The 21,059-nt window shown below is 38.9% G+C and overlaps 1 protein-coding gene across 11 annotated transcripts in view; it reads left to right on the forward strand.

The window, feature by feature from the left end:
- The window catches only part of LYST (lysosomal trafficking regulator), a 200,313-nt gene that overhangs the window by 116,990 nt on the left and 62,264 nt on the right, over positions 1-21,059 (forward strand). For 8 of the 11 annotated variants that reach the window (XM_045039833.1, XM_045039839.1, XM_045039831.1 and 5 more), the window contains 7 exons: positions 2,047-2,213; positions 2,863-3,015; positions 7,754-7,915; positions 8,568-8,759; positions 10,951-11,129; positions 12,751-12,957; positions 20,265-20,441. In XM_045039833.1, the coding sequence (XP_044895768.1) occupies positions 2,047-2,213; positions 2,863-3,015; positions 7,754-7,915; positions 8,568-8,759; positions 10,951-11,129; positions 12,751-12,957; positions 20,265-20,441 (1,237 nt within the window). 11 annotated transcript variants of the gene reach the window in all.

The following is a 21,059-nucleotide window of genomic DNA, read 5'->3' on the forward strand; positions in this document are numbered from 1 at the left end:
TTTAGTAATAGGTTACATTAAAGCATCTGATTTTTCAAAACACTTTCAAAGAATATCCTTCCTACCAAACTAATTAGATTGGATTAATTAAATTGTATTTGGAGGGGGCATATTTTCTATCATTTTCAACAAGTTTACTGAAAAGGAAGATGTGTATATGGCCTACTTTTAGGTGTTTAGAACCTGAAGGCAAGTTGAATAAATTTAACTGTCTTTAAATAGATTTACCACGCTTCCACAATGGTCTTATAAAAGTTATTATCCCCAGAAGGAATAGGAAATTGAGGACTGGAGAGAGAGAGAAAGAGAGAGAGCCTTGTTGAAGATCACGTAGCTAGTGGATAGCACAGGGTTTAAAACTGAACCTGTCTCCCTTCAAACACTTATGTTTTGAACTATGATGCTCCTACTTTCTACTACCATAAATTAATTTCTCATTTCCAGAAGTACATGGGCAAATGGCTGCCTACCAAATTGATTAACAGCCTTAAAAAATATGTGAGGAGATTATATTTCTACTTGGATTTTGTGCCTTTGGTTTCTGCATTTATGATGTACAGCATACCATTTTTATTAGCGTAATGTTAAAATATAAATCTCTAGAAGCACATTACTGTACATTAAGGCATTAAATATTATCTATAATTTTTAAGAGAAGGCAGACAATAACCTTTAAGAGAAGGCAGAAGCCAGGGAGCCTCTTCTGAGTACAAGAGAGACTCCTTATACTGAGTTCTGTTCAATTTTGGGGGGGTACCTATTAAGTTCAGGATTTGTGTGCTGGGCATATAAGAAATACAAAGTATTTTATTTCCTCAAAATACGTAGTCTTGATTATAACACAATGCATGTGTTATAACACAACACTTGGGAAGAGTTGCCTACGGGCTTCTGAAAGTAGTGTGTTGTTGTTTGTTGTTTTGTTTTAATAACTTGTACTTACTGAATGTCGTTACATGCTATCCTATTAATTGACCCCAAACAGTTACCATTTGTAACTCTTGGCTTGATTTGGAAAAAATAAATGGTGAGAAATATTCAGGCTTACTATCATATACTAAGGTTATCAAGGTTAAAAATTGAGGCACAGGGGCGCCTGGGTGGCTCAGTCGGTTAAGCCTCCAACTTCGGCTCAGGTCGTGATCTCACAGTTCGTGAGTTCGAGCCCCATGTCAGGCTCTGGGCTGACAGCTCAGAGCCTGGAGCCTGCTTCGGATTCTGTGTTTCCCTCTCTCTGTGCCCCTCCCCCACTCACACTCTGTCTCTCCTTCAAAAATAAACATTAAAAAAAAATTTTTTTTAATTGAGGGACAGAAGTAACTAATTCGTATTTATTATTTATAACTGATTAACAGATGTTCAAATCTATTATCTCCTTTAATCCTTAAAATAACTATAACTTGGTGTGAGATTCAGAGAGATTAAGTAATGCATTCAAATTCACCTTCTCTGAGGAGCCATCTCAGAACGTCCCTGTTCACACCTACTAAATCTTCACCTTTCCTGGGTTCTGTGTGGGATCTATGTGTTCCCATGGTGTATAGTGTGTCAATCCCTGTTGTTACACTTACCACCATTTACTGTTCATAGTTCTCTCTTTCCTTGTCTGGTCTTCTTCAAGACAGTAGACTTTTTCCAGGGCACCTAGGTGGCTCAGTCGGTTGAGCATCCGACTTCGGCTCAGGTCACGATCTCACGATTCGTGGGTTCGAGCCCCGCGTCGGGCTCTCTGCTGACGGCTCAGAGCCTGGAGTCTGCTTCGGATTCTGTGTCTCCCTCTCTCTCTCAGTGCCTGCCTCTCGCTCACGCTCTCTCTCTCTCTGTCACACACAAAAATAAATAAATAAACAAACATTTGAAAAGAAAAGACAGTAGACTTTTTGACAGGAGTCAAAGCATGTTTTCTCATTTCTGTTTCTAGCGTGCAATTCAAACTCCCCACCATCCAGTAGGCACGAATAAATACTGAATGGGTGAGCAAATGCTGGAAGAACAAGAATTTAAACCAGTTCTCTTTGCCTTAAATTTTCTGTTCTTTTTCTTTAGCGTTCCTCTGAATGAATACAAATTGCTTGCTTGTGATATACAACAGCTTTTCGTAGCAGTGACCATTCATGCCTGCAGTTCCTCAGGCCCCCAGTATTTTAGAGTCATCGAAGACCTCATCGTACTGCTTGGCTATCTTCAAAATAGCAAAAACAAGAGGACACAAAGTAAGATTTTGTTTTTATGGATTTCCGGGGTTGGGATTATAGAGGAGCCAAAAATGTCATTTGAACCAAATCTCTTTCTTGTGGAAGCTATTTTACTGAAGGTTCATCCTTCATTTTGTGATAATATCCATCAGCTTTAAAAAGAAGTCTTTTAGGTGGCAAAAATTAAACAAACGATACGTTCATATGATCAGTAGCTGGCAATACATCATTAAAAAAAGTTTCTGATTTTTTTTTTTACCAAGTAGAACTAAAAGGTTTATGTTGAATAAAAATCCTCTTTAGTTTTCTTTAATGGCAAATATTAAATGAGTATGAAATGTGACAATTTCTGGTTCAATTTTGCCTTATATATTTAAAAGCCTGTTCTTTAAGACAACGATGTAAGAGGAAATAAATTTGTGAGCTAGTTTTTTTCCATTGAATTTTTTTTTATAGTGACCATTTGGAAATTTGCTTTAAAATTTGTTTTAAAGGTAGTTTAAAAATGTTTACTACTATCAGGAACCCATATTGATCAAAATTTTAAAATCTATGTCTAATAAAACATTACTGGCAGTTTAGATGTTGCATGAAAATAAAAAGCAACTCAGTGTAAAAAATTAACATCCACATAGCTTGAAAACATTCTAGTGTCTTCTGTTTTCAGGTATGGCTGTTGCACTGCAGTTTAGAGTCCTCCAAGCTGCTATGGAATTTATAAGGACCACAGCAAATCATGACTCTGAAAACCTAGCAGATACATTCCGGTTACCCTCTCCTCCTCATCATGCAATATTTCAACCGCGGAAGAGCATCGCTGGTGAGTACTGAAATAATATGTTAATAATTATTAATAATAAGCTGTAATTGAGGGTGGCATGACTTTCCTGTACTCTGATGCCATTCACACTTTTAAAATATCTTTTAGTTTAAAAAGTTAAACTACAAAATTTGAGAAAGGTTTCCTCCCTGGAAAAACCATTCTACTGATTTCTTTCAGTGCTGTTCTTGTTCAGTTATCTTTTGAGCAACTACTGTGTGCCAAGCACTGTGTAAATGTTGAAGATACAGTGATGATTAGAAGCAGACACAGATTCTGCACTTGTAGAGATTACAAAATAGTAGAGAAATGTAGAGGATCAGAGTAGAGACTCTAATAGGCAACGTGGTTTACATCAGGAGTTAGGGAAGTATCTGAGGAAGTGAGATTTCAGTGTAGATGTAAAGGGTGAGAGAAAGGAGCTACCAAGGTAGAGAGTCAGAGAGTTTTCCAGGCAGAAGGAATGTTGCACAGCAGGAAAAGGCTAAGCTTCAGGGAATTGAAATAAAGTCATTTAGCCAGAGTGGAATACTCTGGAGAGATTTAGGAGAGCGATGCCAGATGGGGCTGTATAGGATGGCACGGGCCAGTGCATAGATAATCATATAGGCCGCGTTAACGATCTTATCCTAAGGGCGAGTTCTAACATAAGCAGGTTTCCATTTTGTAAAGACCGCTCTGGCTTGTGTGTAGAGAGTGGGTTAGCGGAGAGCAAGAAATGTGGGGGTCCCGGTAGGAGGCTACTGCAGCGGTCCAGACGGGAGAAGACGGTGGCTCAGGTGTGGGTAGAGTGCATGTGACATCAGGACTTGCTGTGATTTAGCACATATCGGCAAGTGTCAATATCGTTAGCCTTCCGTATTTTTCCCGCAAAATCTTCTGTGACATTTATGCACACAATCCGGAAAGACAGTATAAACACCTCCCCACGCACACATAGGATCTATACACACATGCACGTATACACATACATATATATGGATGGATACAGATATACAGCATGTATATACACACACAAATGCACACGTGTATCCCCAGAGTAGTTGGTAATTTGTTTGAAGTTTAATCACCCTTACAATCTTAAGGGCCTTTAAATTAAATCGAAATCAGGGGAGCCTGGGTGGCTCAGTAGGTTGAGTGTCTGACTTTGGTGCAGGTCATAATCTCACAGTTTGTGGGTTTGAGCCCCACGTCAGGCTCTGTGCTGACAGCTCAGAGCCTGGATACTGCTTCGGATTCTGTGTCTCTCTCTCTTCCTCTCTCTCTCTCTCTCTCAAAAGTAAACATTAAAAAAATTTTTTAATTAAATCCAAATCTTTCTTCTACCTGTATTAAACAACTTTGTTTTGTTCAGTGCTATGCGAAATTTTACAACCATGTGAAAAACTCATTTGTAGAGAAAAGCTATTAAATATACATTTTTTTGCAGTAGTATGTTTAGATTATGTTAAATATAAGCTATGTAAATAAAACTTCTAAGACAGCCACACAACTTTATTGCCCCTGTACATCCTTCTTTATTTTTTATTTATTTTTTTTTTTACGTTTATTTATTTTTGAGACAGAGACAGAGCATGAACAGGGGAGGGGCAGAGAGAGAAGGAGACACAGAATCTGAAACAGGCTCCAGGCTCCGAGCTGTTAGCACAGAGCCCGACGCGGGGCTCGAACTCACGAACTGTGAGATCATGACCTGAGCCGAAGTCGGACGCTTAACCGACCGAGCCACCCAGGCGCCCCTGTACATCCTTCTTTAATGTGACATCTGAACTCAGCCTCTCCTCTTGAACTGACCTCCTCTCTTGTCTAGGTAGCATTCTGCCTTTCACCAAGTCTAGCAGTCACGCTCAGCTGACCGCATGCCGGAAGATGGCTTTCGAACCACCTTTCCGTTGCAGGGTTCCTTAGATAGTCAGTGACTGCTTAGATGGAATTCACCCCCCTTTGATACAGGAAAATGCCCTGTTGCCAGTATCGTGAGTCACAGGAGCCGTTTCTTTCCTGCCGACATTTCTCATTGCCATGTCCATTTCTTCTGCGCTTTTGTACCTAGATCTGTGGTTTCGTTTTTGATCTGCTCACGCCAGGGCTGCCACAGCAGCGCTCTTGCTGTTTTCTCTTTGTTGTGTGATTTCTCTAACAGTCTGTCGTCTCTCTCTTTTGATACCAGAATTTTTATCACCTTGAGCCTCAGAGCCCTGCGGAACTCCAAGCCTGTCCTTGTTTATTTTTTGTTTGTGGGAGTCCTGTTGAAGTGCATGACGGACTTTTAGTCCTTTCTTTAAACCTTACTCTCCTTTTTTTCCTGACTCCTCTGGTCTCTTATCCTGAGCTTAAATTTGTCACTGTATCTGAGTAAATGCAGTTGCTGTAAGCCGCATGAGGTTTGTAGAGCCCTACAGAGTTCGAGCTTGATTAAAAAAAAAAAAAAGACCTTAAAAGTGCACCAGACCAGTTCCTGCATTTTATAGAGGCACTGGAGTAAGTTCCTGCTGGAACAGGAGCACCCACACTCCTCCCTCCGTGTCCTACAGCACATCTACTCGTTCCAGCCCTGTCGTGTTTCTAGGACCATCTCTTGTGGGTTTCTCCCACCGATTCTTCCTGGTTTGACTACGGCTCTTATTTAAATCCTGTCTCTGAATCCAGTTGAGAAATACCACTTTATATGTGTTATGCTGTTGCTTTGTAATTCCTTCCGCACTGTTCTACACAGATTTTTGGGAAAGGCTGTGTTTTATTTCTTCATTCTCAGTCAAAAGGGTATCGGCTTTGTACGCCGTAGGTGCAAAAGCTGCAAGATACCAGAGCTCCTGTGCCTTGGAGCAGCAGTGCCTTGGAGACCTAACAGCCCATTTAGGTCTATCCGCTCATGATGCTAAGTTACTAAGAAGGATTTATACTGCCGTCGTGTCCATCATTGAGATATAATAAGCTGTTCCTTCCAAGATTTGAAGCAAGCTGTTCTCATTAGTGGTCAATGTTTTGGGGAGATGGATTTTTCCTAAATAGACTGCACACTGCTGAGACATGTGACACCCCAGCCCCACGGCCACCCCCCCACCTCCAGCAGGGCTCGCGGGGACAGCCTGCAGCTGCAGCTTGTTCTGGCCACACACCCCCTGCTCTGGTCATCGACAGGTCTCCTCAGACTGTCAGCGCCAGGATATCCACGGCATGGGACCGAAGCTTCTTCTGCAGCATTTCGTCATATGTAGATTTTAAGTTCTCATACTCTTAGATACTCTTTGATTGCCAGATTAATCTTTTTACAGCCTGGCTCGAGTGCCATTATCTTGCTCAACAGCCTCAATGGTTCCAACTACCCAGTTAACAGATCTCAAATTCCTTAGCCTTTGTATCTTTTTTTGGTATAGATGAGAGAGAGAGATGTCACTAAATGGTATCGGACTCTACCTTCTGTTTCTAATTAATGTGTTTATAGACATCTTCCCATATAATAAAAATACTCTTTATGTTTAATGAACACATAATAATCTATTGTATTGATTTGCCATCAATTGTTTCCTAATCTTTATCAATAAACCAAAGTTTCTCTTTTTTTTACTTGTCTTACAGTAATCCCTTTGATCCCTTTACTTTTTATTAAACAACTTTGTGTTTAAATAACTTTGTGTTCATTAAACAACTTTGTGTTACTTTACTGTTTAATCCCTTGACCCCTTTACTTTACTTTTTACTTGTTTTTGCTATTATAAACAGCGTAGCAATGTACGTTCTTTTATATGTTTTTTTCCCACTTGTCTGCTTATCACTATGAGAAACTTCACGCATCACCTTATTTCGTGAAGGTAGAAATAAGCATTAGGGTATTATTTAAAGTGCTATACATACATATAAACTGTCAGAAATAAATATAAATACATATATTGTGTTATTATGATCCACATACAAATGAATTTCCTTTATATTTCAGCCATCAGTAACAATACCAACCATTAACAACTTTTGATGCTTTGTATGAGATCGGCATTGTGTTTTACATCCGTTATTTTATTTACTATTTAATCCATAGAACAACCTTCTTTATCCATTCATTCAACCATCAAATATTTATTGGGCACCATCCACATGTCAGGTATTATTTTATCTGCTTTCATGGAACTTACATTTTACTGTAGAAAATGGTCAATAAACCTGTAAACAAATACATTTAATAAAATATCAGATAGTGACAAATACCTACCTTTGAGATGAGCTCTATTTTACTTTCTAATCTACATCTTAACATATGAGGGAACTGAGGCTTTGAAAGAAGTATATCTGAGGCTACCCCAGCTCGGTGCTGAAATGCCCTCCCTCTTTTTCAAGTGTGTAGTTGTGAAGACCTCACATTTTCTTACTCAGTATATTGCTCTGCCTCTGAATTAGGATTATCTGCTGCTTAGACAGCATGAAAGCTGCCAGAGATGTAGACATCAGGAAGAATCTACTTAAACTGAAGACGTAGTCTGACAGTATTATTCTTGAATATATCCTGGATATGAATATTTTTTATTTGCTTTGTTTTTGTCTCAAACGCAACCCCACCCACCAACATGTATTAACTGATAAATACTGAGTACCTGAGATACTGGACAATCTAAAGTGCTATTAAAATATTTAAATATCTTACAGGAGGAGTCGTTAAAACCTATCATAATTTAGTCATATGTAAGTAATGTGTATGGAAGCTATTTATGGAAATTGATACATGTTTTTATCATTTAAAACAAAGGTTCAATTCCAATGAAGGGTTCCATTATTCCTCACCGACCAAGACGTCATTTTGGTTCCTATGGTCAACTTCCGATGCCTTTCTCCTTCAGTCCATTAAATCAAGATTCGTTCTCCCCATATCCTCCTGGATCCACTACCTGTGTGGTACCTTTCGGAGCAGGTGCAGTGATGATGCAGGAATGACATTCCTAACTGCTCAATCGGAGGAGATATTGCTCAGGGAACGCTTTTGTAGGATTGAATTCCAAATGATGCACACGCACCAAATCATTTCAATAGCAAAGCACTGGAATTACACTCACCTTTCCGATCTCTTCACTTTCATTGGACTGCTTTCCACTATCTCACTTATATATGCTTTTCAAAACTACTTTATAAAATTCAACAATGGGAATTATCTGGAAATAGTAATGTTCTTACTGAAACACGATGTGCTTTAAAAACCTATTGATTATTTTGGAACACAAGGAAGTGCAACAGTATTTAAAACTGTTTTGTCGGAACATTCTGAACTAACTACATATACCCTTCTAACTCTTCTGTGTTTTTCAGAAAACTCAAACTTTGCCAAACGATGTCCATCCCACTAAGCTATGTCCCTAGCTTCAATATTCTGATTTGGACTTTGAAATCAGAAGTACTGTTGCATTTCTTTAACGAGGGAGAAACGTCACTTTCTCTGAATCATGCTCTTTCCTTTGTATTAGTGAAGATTTATTTCATGGTCCACTAATCAAAACGTTGCAGCAAAAATAATTTCCTTGATCCCTGTTAACTCTGGCATTTGATGTTTTTAATTTATATACTTGAAGGTGCTCGAAAATTTCCCCTTGCTCAGACTGACTCTCTCCTGATGAAAATGCGCTCAGTGGCAAGCGATGAACTGCATGTGATGATGCAACGGAGAATGAGCCAGGAGAACCCCGTGCAGGCATCTGAGACAGAGCTTGCTCAGAGACTACAGAGGCTCACCATTTTAGCGGTTAACAGGATTATTTATCAAGGTGGGACTAGAGGACGAATATGTGCTTGCTCACATATGCACTTAAAAGGGAAATAATTTAAGAGGAAACTGATGAGGTCTTAAAATTCTCAACAGCATTCATTTTTTCATTCGTAACATTTACACTATTAACAGAATGCATTTGCAGAGTGCCTGGGTGGCTCGGTCGGTTAAGCATCCGACTTCAGCTCAGGTCATGATCTTGCAGTTCATGGGTTCAAGACCTGCATCAGGCTCTGTGCTGACAGCTCAGAGCCTGGAGCCTGTTTTGGATTGGGTGTCTCCCTCTCTGCCCCTCCCCTACTCGTGCTCAGTGTCTATCTGTCTCTCTCTCTCTCTCTCTCTCTCTCTCAAAAATAAATAAACTTTAAACAAAAATTTTTTAAAGAATTTATTTGGAACTAATAGTCTTGAATAAAAGTCTGCTTCTTAATGTGTTAAATGCAGGCCTAGAGTGACCAATGAGTTTAAAACAGGACAGCACCTCCAATATATTTTCGTAACTTTTCTTTGAGATAATGGTAGATTCACATACCATTATTAAAAATATTGCAGAGAGATCCCATATTTATCCAGTTCCCCCAGTTTATCCAGTTCCCCCAGTGGGTTCTGCCAAATTAGAGTTGAGGGTCATGACCAGGATATAGACATTGATACAGTCAAGAAGGTGAACATTTCTGTCACATGCGAGTGCTTCTGTTGCCTTTTGTTTGTGGGGGTTTTTTGAAGTTTATTTATTTATTTTGAGAGGGAGGGAGGGAGAGCATGAGCAGGGGAGGGGCAGAGAGAGAGAGAGAAGAGAGAGAGAGAGAGAGAGAATCTCAAGCAGGCTCTGTGCTGCTAGCACAGAGCCCGATGTGGAGCTGAAACCCATGAGAAGAGCAAGAACCGCAAGATCATGACCTGAGCAGAAACCAAGAATTCGATGCTTAACCTACTGAGCCACCCAGCACCCCTGTCGCTTTTTTAATAGCCACACCCACTTTGCTCCCACCTCTACCCCTTCCTTAGTCCCTGGCAACCTCTAATCTCTTCTCCATTTATTTTTTATCATTTCAAGAATTTTACATAAATAGAATCATCCAGTATGTGGCCTTTTAGGACTGGCTATTTTCACTTAGGGTGATTCTCTGGAGAGTCGTCCCGGCTTCTGCACGTATCAGCAGTTTGTTGCTTCTTTGTTTTGCTGAGTAGTTTTCCACAGTACAGACATACTGGAGTTTGCCTAGCCATTCACCTTTTGAAAGACCATCAGGGCTGCTTTCCAGTTTTTAGTTACCACAAATAAAGCCAGCTGCTAGAAACAGTTACATGCAGGTTCTTGTGTGAGTGTAAGTCTCCGTTCTCCTGCAATAAGGGAAGTTGTGTGCTGTGTTTTTGTTAAGAAGCTGCTAAATGTTTCAGAATGACTGTCAAATTTTACATTCCCACCGGCAATGTATGAGTGATGCATTTTTCTTCACACCCTTAACCAGTATTTGGAATTGTCACAATTTTTAATTCTGATAGATGTCTAGTGATACCACATTGTGGTTTCAATTTGCATGTTTCTCTAGGGGCTACTGATTTATGTATTTATTTATAAAACAGAATACCTACAGTAACCACTAAAAAGCCATGCAGAGAGATACCCTCAAAAGCACTATCGATACGTCAAAATGGAATTCAAAAAAAATGTTCAAGTAACCCCAAGAAAACAGGAAGAAGAACACAGTAATTGTTCATCACTAGAAAAGCATAATACAAATAAGGCTCTTCTTCGTAACTTTTCTAATTTGTACTTGGGGCAACCGGATCCCAGGCTAAACTCTGAAATTGTACCATTTTTATCACATGCTCAGATTTAATGGTACAGCACATGCACTGAAATGGCTCTGCACATCCAACTAATGTAAATATCACGTGGTCATTATGTTTGGTTTCTACAAGAACCTCGGAGCTTTAATAATTTCACAGTTTAAATCATCTTCATTAGTAAAGTAAATATTTAGTTCAGAATTGTATGACTTACGTAGGTTTAAATTTCTACATTGTTTTTGATGAATTTACTTTCTCTAGAATATTGTATCTTCTACGTCTAATACACTCGCTGCACATTTATATAGTGACAATGGAATTGGTGATTCCATAGAATATTTTTACCGTTTGTAATGGCTAGTTATCTAATTTTTTATTTTTCCTTTAATTCAAAGAGTTTAATCCAGACATTATTGACATTTTGAGTACTCCAGAAAATGTGACTCAAAGCAAGACTTCAGTTTCCCAGACTGAAATTTCTGAAGAAAATGTTCATCAGGAACAGCCTTCCATTTTCAATCCATTTCAGAAGGAGATATTCACATATCTGGTAGAAGGATTCAAAATATCTATTGTAAGTAAATTAATTGCATGGGACGTGTTCATTTACACAAAAGGAGTAGGTGTTTTATGTGTCTGCTTACTCTTGAATTATTATTATTATTATTATGAATTACTAGGAAGGTTATGTCTTGGCTTACACATATCTGACACCTTCACAATTGTATAGAGGATGCTAACAAGTATCAGGCTCCATTCATCACTGACACGCTTAGGTTTCTGTGGGCTACATACGCTCGACCCCAGGGGAAAAATCAGTCTGTACACTTGAGAGATACCGAAAGCCAATCTTATTCTAGCGGAACACATAAATCATGATTCTGCCAGTCTCTAAATCTAAACTAGATAAGGGTGTCTGCAGGTTTTATTTAGAGCCAAATGATTTACCCGGGGCCCTCAGGACTGGGAGTAATTGGAGAGCCAGCTCCAAAACTCAGAATAAATTCTGAAATGTACTGATTCCAGTTTTTTTTTTTTTTTTTTTTTAGCGTTTATTTTTGAGACAGAGAGGGACAGAGCATGAACGGGGGAGGGTCAGAGAGAGAGGGAGACACAGAATCTGAAACAGGCTCCAGGCTCTGAGCTGTCAGCACAGGGCCCGACGCGGGGCTCGAACTCACAGGCTGTGAGATCATGACCCGAACTGAAGTCGGACGCTCAACCGACTGAGCCACCCAGGCGCCCCCTGATTCCAGTTTTAAACCAGATAGAGGAGATTTGATCAGGATCAGGTTAGCCTCCAATGGGCCACAGTTGAAGCAGCTTGTCTGGTTATTTGTCAAGGAACATTGATGGTCATATTGATGGTCAGTTTATATGTAGCTGTCAGTTTGCGACCGTTTTACTCAGTATTTTAATATTCTTTATAATGAATCTTTCTCTTTCATATTGTAAAATCAGTCAATCTATTGTTCTTTTGATGGTTCTTTTTTTTTTTTTTTTAACTTCTAAGCCCTAGGTAATTTAAATGACTTTAGCTTCTTAATCTATCTCTCTCTTTTTAAAAAAAATACAAGTGATATACAGTTTCCTATTTTAACCATTCTTAAAGGTACAATTCATTAGTGGTAAGTGCATTCACATTGTTGTGCAATTATTACCACTGTCCATCTCCGAAACTTTTTTATTATCCCAAACTGCTCTGTACCCATTAAACAACAGCTCCTCATAACCCCTCCCCCAGCCCCTGATAACAACTGTTAAACTTTCTGTTTCTATGAATTTAACTTTCTAGACACCTCATATAAGTTACAATATTTCAGACAATATTTGTCCTTTTGTGTGTGGCTATTTCATTTAGCGTGGTATTTTCAAGCTCATGTTGAAGCATGTGTCAGAATTTCATTCCTTTTTAAGGCTTAATAATATTCATTCTATGTCTGTATTACATTTTGTTTATCCATTCATCCATCGGTGGGCTTTTGGATTGTTTCCACCTCTTGGCTGTTTTGAGCACTGCTGTTATAAATGTTAGTATAACCACCCGTTTGTAGGGATGTATGTGTCATTCTAATTTTGACTACTAAAAAAAATCTACAAAAAAACGTGTCCCATGATCTTCTTTAGGGCTCTGAGAGGTCAGTATATTATTGCTTAGGAAGTCTGATCCTAATGCATTCTTGTTTTGCTTGAAGGGTTCAGGTAGAACCAGTGGTTCCAAGCAGCAGTGGACTAAAATCTTATGGTCTTGTAAGGAAACCTTCAGAATGCAGCTTGGCCGACTCCTGGTCCATATTGTGTCACCAGCCCACTCTTCTCAAGAGAGAAAGCAAATTTTCGAAATAGTTCGTGAACCAAATCATCAGGAAATACTGCGAGACTGTCTTAGTCCATCCCTGCAAGTAAGTTATCTCAGTACTTCGTAAGTAAAAACTAGCGGTGAAATAGGGGCGCCTGGGTGGCTCAGTCGGTTGAGCATCCGACTTCTGCTCAGGTCATGATCTCGTGGGCTGTGACCCGTGTTGGGCTCTGTGCTGACAGCCCAGAGCCTGGAGCCTGCTTAGGATTCTGTGTCTCCCTCTCTCTTCCCCTCCCCTGCTCATGTTCTGTCTGTCTGTCTTTCTCTCTCTCTCTCTCTCTCTCTCTCTCTCTCTCTCTCTCTCTCTGTCTCTCAAAAAATAAATAAATATTAAAAAAAACCATAGTAGTGAAATATAAAATTGTTCAAAACAAGAACTGACATTAAACTATTTTCATGCCTAAATATGGTTTTCTTACCAAACAAGTATCACCTGAGATCTTTCTTCAGCTACTCTATGCCAAACTTAGACTGACCTCCCTGTTTCTTTCCCATTCCTTATTCCAGTGCTTAAATTAAGAAATTCTGTATCTAAGCTCTTAAAAGATGCTTTGTGGTTTGTTACTAAATCTTCAAATGTTTTCTTTGTGTTCTCTTTTTAAAAGCATTAAATTATCCATGAAACATCTAAGTGGAGTAGCTCAAACAATAGTATATATGGTATATTTCCAAAAATACTTGCAGTAAGTTAAAATTTTTAAAAATGTGTTGATCATTTGGAATGATCAAAATTGACATACTTAAAAGAATTTCAGTCTATAAATTCTAACACTTAAAGAGTGCTGGATGGAGAGTTTAAATGGTACAACCATTTTAAAGAGCTGTTCAGCAGTTTCTTATAAAATTAAACATACATTTAACCTGTGACCCTAAAATTTCATTTTTAGATATTTACCTAAGAGAAATTAAAACATATGTCCATAAAAAGACTTGTATAAGAATATTGATGTCAGCCTTTTTACTAAAAGCCGCAAACTTGCCAATCAACAAGAGAATGTATAACCAAATTGTGATATATTTATATAAAAGACTTTATACAGCAATAAGAAGAAACCAACTACGGATACACCTACCATTATGAATGAAGCTCAAAGACATTGTATGTACTAAGAGGACAACCAAATACAAAAAAGCCCACATTTCTGTGATTCTGTTCATATGAAGTCCAAGAACAGGCAAAATGAAGATAATGTGACAGAATTCAGGACAGTAGTTGTGTCTGTCAGGAAGGGGGAGGGAGAATGAGTTGATTGGAAAGAGGCATTAGGAGACTTTCTGGGGCAATAAAAATGTACTATATCTTATTTGGGGTGGTGGTTAAATGGATGTATGCAGTTGTCAAAACTCGGAAATGAACGCTTAATATCTGTATGCTTTACTGTATTAAACTGTACACCTATAAATACAGTAATCGATGCTACATACAGACAGGTATCCCTTTTACTACCTGGGAAACTCATATATCAAGAACCAAAAGGTTATAGTTTTGAAGTGGTGCTTTTACCTGTTCTTTCTAATGCTAAGATTCTCTCACATGCCCTCAGGGCATTGTCTTCCCTCTCCCAAGGCAAAAGCACATCCAGCCCACAGTCTCCTTCAGTGGAGAATTCGCAGTGATGTTCCTTCAAGCCTTTATACTCCACAGAGTTACCATCCATCAAAACACAGCCCGGGAGTTGACAGTCCTCCTTCCCCCACCCCCGTTCCCCTTTTCTGTTACATCATCTCTGTCAGTGGTGTCTTTATGAAGTTCAGCTTGGAACCACGGTTGAGTTTTTCCTCTCCCTTGAATCCATTTCATCACCAAGACCAGTCATTTATTTAGTTGTGTCTTTAACTATTTTCTTCCCGCTTCATCCTAATTCAAACTTCCACCTCTTGTGCTCAGATCCTTACAATAACCTCCTGTCCACCTCAAGACCACATTATTTTACCTGTTTTTTTTGTTTGTTTGTTTTTGTTTTTTTTTATTTTTGGGACAGAGAGAGACAGAGCATGAACAGGGGAGGGGCAGAGAGAGAGGGAGACACAGAATCGGAAACAGGCTCCAGGCTCCGAGCCATCAGCCCAGAGCCCGACGCGGGGCTCAAACTCACGGACCGCGAGATCGTGACCTGGCTGAAGTCGGACGCTTAACCGACTGCGCCACCCAGGCGCCCCTGGTTTTTAAGATTATTATGGAAACTTTCAAACATACCTAAAAGTTGGGAGAAATCAGAGACCCACATGACCATTACCGAGCTTTAATTTTTCATCGTAGTGCTTTGAAATAAATTTCAGGTATCAAATCATTTCACCTGTGAATACCTTTACCTTTACATCTCTGATTGATAAGGACTTTTAAAAAATTTATCACACTCAAGGGGCGCCTGGGTGGGTCAGTTGGTTAAGTGTCCAACTTCTGCTCAGGCCATGATCTTGCGGTTCGTGAGTTCGAGCCCCACTTCAGGCTTGGTGCTGACAGCTCAGAGCCTGGAGCCTGCTTCAGATTCTGTGTCTCTCTCTCTCTGGCCCTACCTCCCTCCCAAAATAAAAAAACATTAAAAAAAATTTTTTTTAATTTATCACATCCGATAATCCATTCTAACAGTAATCTAATCGAATAATCTAATACTCAGTGATTAAATTTTCCCAATTTTCTTAGAATTTTTGTGATAGTTTGCTGGATTATGGATCCAGACAAGGTCAGCCCACATAAAGTATTTGTTTGAAGTATGTTAAATCTTTTTTTTTTTTTAATTTTTTTTTCAACGTTTATTTATTTTGGGGACAGAGAGAGACAGAGCATGAACAGGGGAGGGGCAGAGAGAGAGGGAGACACAGAATCGGAAACAGGCTCCAGGCTCTGAGCCATCAGCCCAGAGCCTGACGCGGGGCTCGAACTCACGGACCGCGAGATCGTGACCTGAGCTGAAGTTGGACACTTAACCGACTGCGCCATCCAGGCGCCCCTATGTTAAATCTTTTTAATCCATGGTGATTACCCTCCCCAACCATTTTTTAAAATGTCATTTATGTGTTAATGAAACTGGGTCATTTTCGTAGAATTTCCCATATTCTGGATTTAGCTGATTGTATCCTTTAGGATACCGGTTTAGAGGCTTGACTAGATTCCTGCTCTTGATTTCATATTTGGTTTTGTGTTTGTTTTTTTAAAAGACTACTTTATTAAGAGTACTTTGCATTTTCCATTACAGCATAGCAGGAGACAGAGAATGTCTAGTTGCCCTGGTTTTCCAGACGTTGTCAGCCTGATCCATTCATTATAAAGTTCACCCTCAATCTTTAACCTAATAGTTTTAGCTGCCACTGATGATCGTTGCCAAGATCCACTTTTCCATTAGGAGTTGTAAAATCGTGATCTCTCAGGGTTTCTCATTCCACCAGCATCTCTTAGCACTAATTCTTCTGTAGGGAGGGATATTCTCTTATCATCTATTTGGCGACCCCAAAATGTAGTCTGTTGGAAGGGCCAGGTAAAAGCTTGTTTCTTTTCCCTGTTTATTAATTTTTAGAATAATGAGTTGGTGCCCTAACAACCTCCAGTTTTTGTCTTTGTTTTTATTTTTGAGGTGTCATTATGAAATCAGGTATTTTTCATACATGTTATGAGTAGTTTCAAACCTTTCCAGTTATTATTCCATTTGATATTCAAATTAACACCTCTGTAGATTCAAGTGTTGTGTTCTTTTAACATAGCCTTTTCAATTTTTATCAAGTCAATGCGATTAACTTCTTTGCTTTCTGGAACACAAGAATGTCCTGACTCATCTTGCACATTCCTCCCCAGATCTGGAAGCAGACTTCTCCCCAAGAAGCCTCTGTTTCCTTTTCATGAGATAATGGTATTTAGAAATAACAAATCTAGGGGTTCTGGGTGGCTCAGTCAGTTAAGTATCTGGCTTCTGCTCAAGTCATGATCTCACTGTTCATGAGTTGGAGCCCCATGTCGTGCTCTGTGCTGACAGCTCAGAGCCTGGAGCCTGCTTCTGATTCTGTGTCTGCCTCTCTCTCTACCCCTTCCCCGCTCATGTTCTGTCTCTCTCTGTCTCAGAAATAAATAAACATTAAGGAAAAAATTACAAAAAAAAAAAAAAGAATAGCATTAAAAATGTTTTAGAAATTACAAATCTGGGGACTAAGTACCTTCATTTCTGCTTGGTTGTCATTTCTTCTCAGCTAGGACAAAGCTAGGAAATACATATCTTTTTAGAAAAAAAAAATGAATCATGAGTTCATACTGATATTTTCACATTTTCTTGAATTTCGTATTTGTATTTCCTTTTATTAATGTGGATAATCTTGATTCCTGAGGCCATCAGGATACTTACTTGCTCTATCTTTTTTGCTCTGTATATATAACGTTTTCAAAATAAGATGACCAACATTATCACTAATAACAAGCCCAGTGAATGCAGATTAAGAATTCTTCATGATTCTCTTGTCCTTAGTGTACCATGAAAATACGGTATTGTAAAAGCACTTCAAATAATTTTCTCTATTTGATTATGCCACCAACTTCACCTAACTAGTAATGTTCTTTTTTTCCCATTGGTTTTCTATTTTTAGGGATTCCATTGGGTTTTATTTGTTCAACTTCGTTTTTAATTATGTGAAATGTCTATCTGGGTCCAAAATCAGAGCTGAAACATGGCACATTCAGAGAGGGTGTACACACAGACACGGTGTATATATTATCCCCCCCTTCTCAACACAGAGAAAGATAGCGAACTATGCACACTCTTCTGCCCTTTAAACAGTACCTCACAGAGATTATTTCATAACAGTGTTTAGGGACCTTCTTGTGCCTTTTAGAGCTGCCTACAAGCTCCATTTGGAATTTACTTGATTTTTAAAGCCCAACGCCTCTCTCCTGTCGTTATTACTTGAGTCTGATTAATTCCTCAGTCTGTAGCTCCTCCTCTTTTAAGATCGGCTCATCTTTGTCTCTTGTAACCTCTGCCCATCCTATGTATCCTTACTGACATGCTGCTCTATTCGTGCTGTCCGCTCAGCACGAAGGACCTTCCCTCCTCTCCTTGTCCGGCTGTATACCCGTCTGTCAATTTCTCCATATGCCCGTCGCCCTTGCCCCACCTTCAAAACGTTCCCCCCTTTCTTCAGTCCATTCAGAGCTCTTCCTTCTTAGACACATCCCTGAAAATTTTATTTTCACACATTTTAGTGTTTTATTATTTTCTAAGGATTTGTGTTTAATAGATTCATTTCCTTAAATCAGTATTTTGAGGGCTGAAAACAAGACTTTTCCTTTTTTGCATCCATCCCTAATAACACCTTTTCTAGACCCAGGAACTACAATCAATAAATTATTGATCAGGTGTTAGCATGAGATTCTAGAAATACCTTAAGTGTCTAAGAAAATTATGTGGTTTTTTTGGATATTCAGGATGAATAAAAACATTTTTTGTAGTTTTTCAAGGTGATTTGAGAATGTCACTGAATACTGAACTAAACTATTTTTATTTTTTTAATTTTTTTATTTAAAAAAAATGTTTTTTTTTTAACGTTCATTTATTTTTGAGACAGAGAGAGACAGAGCATGAACAGGGGAGGGGCAGAGAGAGAGGGAGACACAGAATCTGAAACAGGCTCCAGGCTCTGAGTGGTCAGCACAGAGCCTGACGCGGGGCTCAAACTCACGGACAGTGAGATCATGACCTGAGCCGAAGTCGGAAGCTTAACCTACTGAGCCACCCAGGCTCCCCTAATTTTTTTTTTAATGTTTATTTATTTTTGAGACAGAGAGAGACAGAGCATGAACAGAGGAGGGGCAGAGAGAGAGAGAAACACAGAATCTGAAACAGGCTCCAGGCTCTGAGCTGTCAGCACAGAGCCCGACGCAGGGCTCGAACTCACGGACCGTGAGATCATGACCTGAGCCGAAGTCGGACGCTTAACCGACCGAGCCACCCGGGTGCCCCAAACTAAACTATTTTTAGATTACATCAAGAGCATTACCTTTAAGACACACATATGAAAATAGTCTAGCCATTTACTATTTCTCTTTATTTGCCAACTCTTCTGGCCTTTTACTCGTAGAATGTCTGTTCTTTTTTCTCTTTTGGTCAGGTAGCAGCTGTCTCCTGACTAAATTAAAATGTTGCATTAAAATGAGCTTTGCTATTTCCATCATCGCATATGTTCATCTTATGTTTTTTGGGAAATGACACGATGCAATTCAGTGTGTTAATTTAAATATCACCCACAGTGTAAGAGTTCTCAAGTTCATTTGTTGCCATTTAATACTGTTCACAGTTTAAAATGTCATAAAGCCAAATGTAGTGGTATTTGTATCAGTGTAAATTTGTAAAAAGTAAAATTCTGCATGTTTCCCTTGTTGGCATAATTAATGTTGAAATAACACATAGTGTACACATAACAGTTAGGTGTAAGATCTATAGCATGGAAGGCCACTTAAAATAGGTGTAGGTTTACGAAAGACAGTTGTCATTACCTTGAGTAACATTCTCATTTCGGTTATAGGGCAGTTCATAAAAGACTGGCCTAGATCAACCCTTCTCTGGACATGCACAGACCACTGAGTGCTGAGGTCTCACTGGTTTTAGAGTCTTTCACCTTTGTGTCCCTTAGGGAGTAATGAGTACTTACAAGCTAATCCAAAAACGGGTTTTGTTCTGGAAGTTTCACCAACTTCTAGTCTACCAACCAGAAATCAAAGCAGAAAGAATAAATAAGCATAATTCTCTTACCTGAAGGTTCAGAGGAGAGTTTCCCTTCCAGTTCATTTTTTTTCTCTGAGAACTAAGAAATATTTTCCTTTATCCCAAGATTATTTCCTATATTTCTTTAGCAAATCCCCTCCAAAAAATTTTCCCCCAAAGCTCATTTGCTTGTTTTTCTTTTCCTTCTTTTCTTACTTTCCTTCTTTTCTTTTTCTTTCTTTTTTCTTTTACCTTTTACAATGAAAATTTTCAAATATCATAAGAAAAATGGAGAATAGTATAATGAGTATTAATATATAGCCATCACTTAGATTTAACAATTGGTGGTATTTTTATCATATTGACATCATTTCTGTTTTGAAGTATTTTAAAGTAAATTACAGAAATCTTTTCAAAAGACATTTTCTTACATAACCATAACATCATCGTACCTAACAAAATTAGTTTACACCCTCATGTCATCATATTTTCAACGCATAACCAAATTTTTTCAGTTGTCCCCAACATGTCTCTTGCAGCTTCTTTATTCAAACCCAATGCCACCAAATAAATCTAGTATATAATTTAACTTAACCACTATGAAACAATTTAAATGTAAGAAATAAAAATACTGTATGACTTAAAAAAGTGTTTCTTTTTCTTAAAGCATGGAGCCAAGTTAGTTTTGTATTTGTCAGAGTTGATACATAATCACCAAGATGAATTGACTGAAGAAGAACTAGGCTCAGCGGAATTGCTTATGAATGCTCTAAAACTGTGTGGTCATAAGTATCTCCCTCCCAGTGCAACAACAAAAGCAGACCTTATCAAAATGATCAAAGAGGTGAGTCAGTGAAATCATAAGACCCGGTTTTCTAAGGAGATCCCATTGAATGTAGTGAAAGAGTGAAAGGTTTTTTTATTGTGGAATATCATTTATGATGAATTTTATTGAAATGATGTTTTTTTATTATGAGAGAATAAATAGGCTATTGCAAGGAGTGTTTTATCCTCTGTTGTCATCCTCATCCCTTTTCCGTAGCTTTCGGTGAAGGAAAGATTTTTATAGTGACGAGCAAGTTGAAGCATCCGCCTCGAAACAAATAAGGAAGCAAGCACCTGGGCATTAGGTCTGGCAGCCCATTTAATTCTCCCACCCCAATATCTGTGCCCCAGATTGTGTAGAAGCAAAGGGAAATTATCAAATTATTTTTGTGGCTATTGTATTTTAATATTCTGGTCTCCTGGGGACATTATTTTTTTCCTTTATTAACTTGGTTTTAAAATTAGTTTGTTGGGGGGCACCTGGATGGCTCCGTCGGTTGGGCATCCGACTTCAGCTCAGGTCATAATCTCGCAGTTCGTGGGTTCGAGCCCCGCGTCAGGCTCTGTGCTGACAGAGCCTGGAACCTACTTCGGATTCTGTGTCTCCCTCTCTCTCTCTCTCTCTGCCCCCCCCTCC

The sequence above is a fragment of the Felis catus genome, chromosome D2 (assembly GCF_018350175.1).
Source record: "Felis catus isolate Fca126 chromosome D2, F.catus_Fca126_mat1.0, whole genome shotgun sequence".
NCBI classification, from domain to species: Eukaryota; Metazoa; Chordata; class Mammalia; order Carnivora; family Felidae; genus Felis; species Felis catus.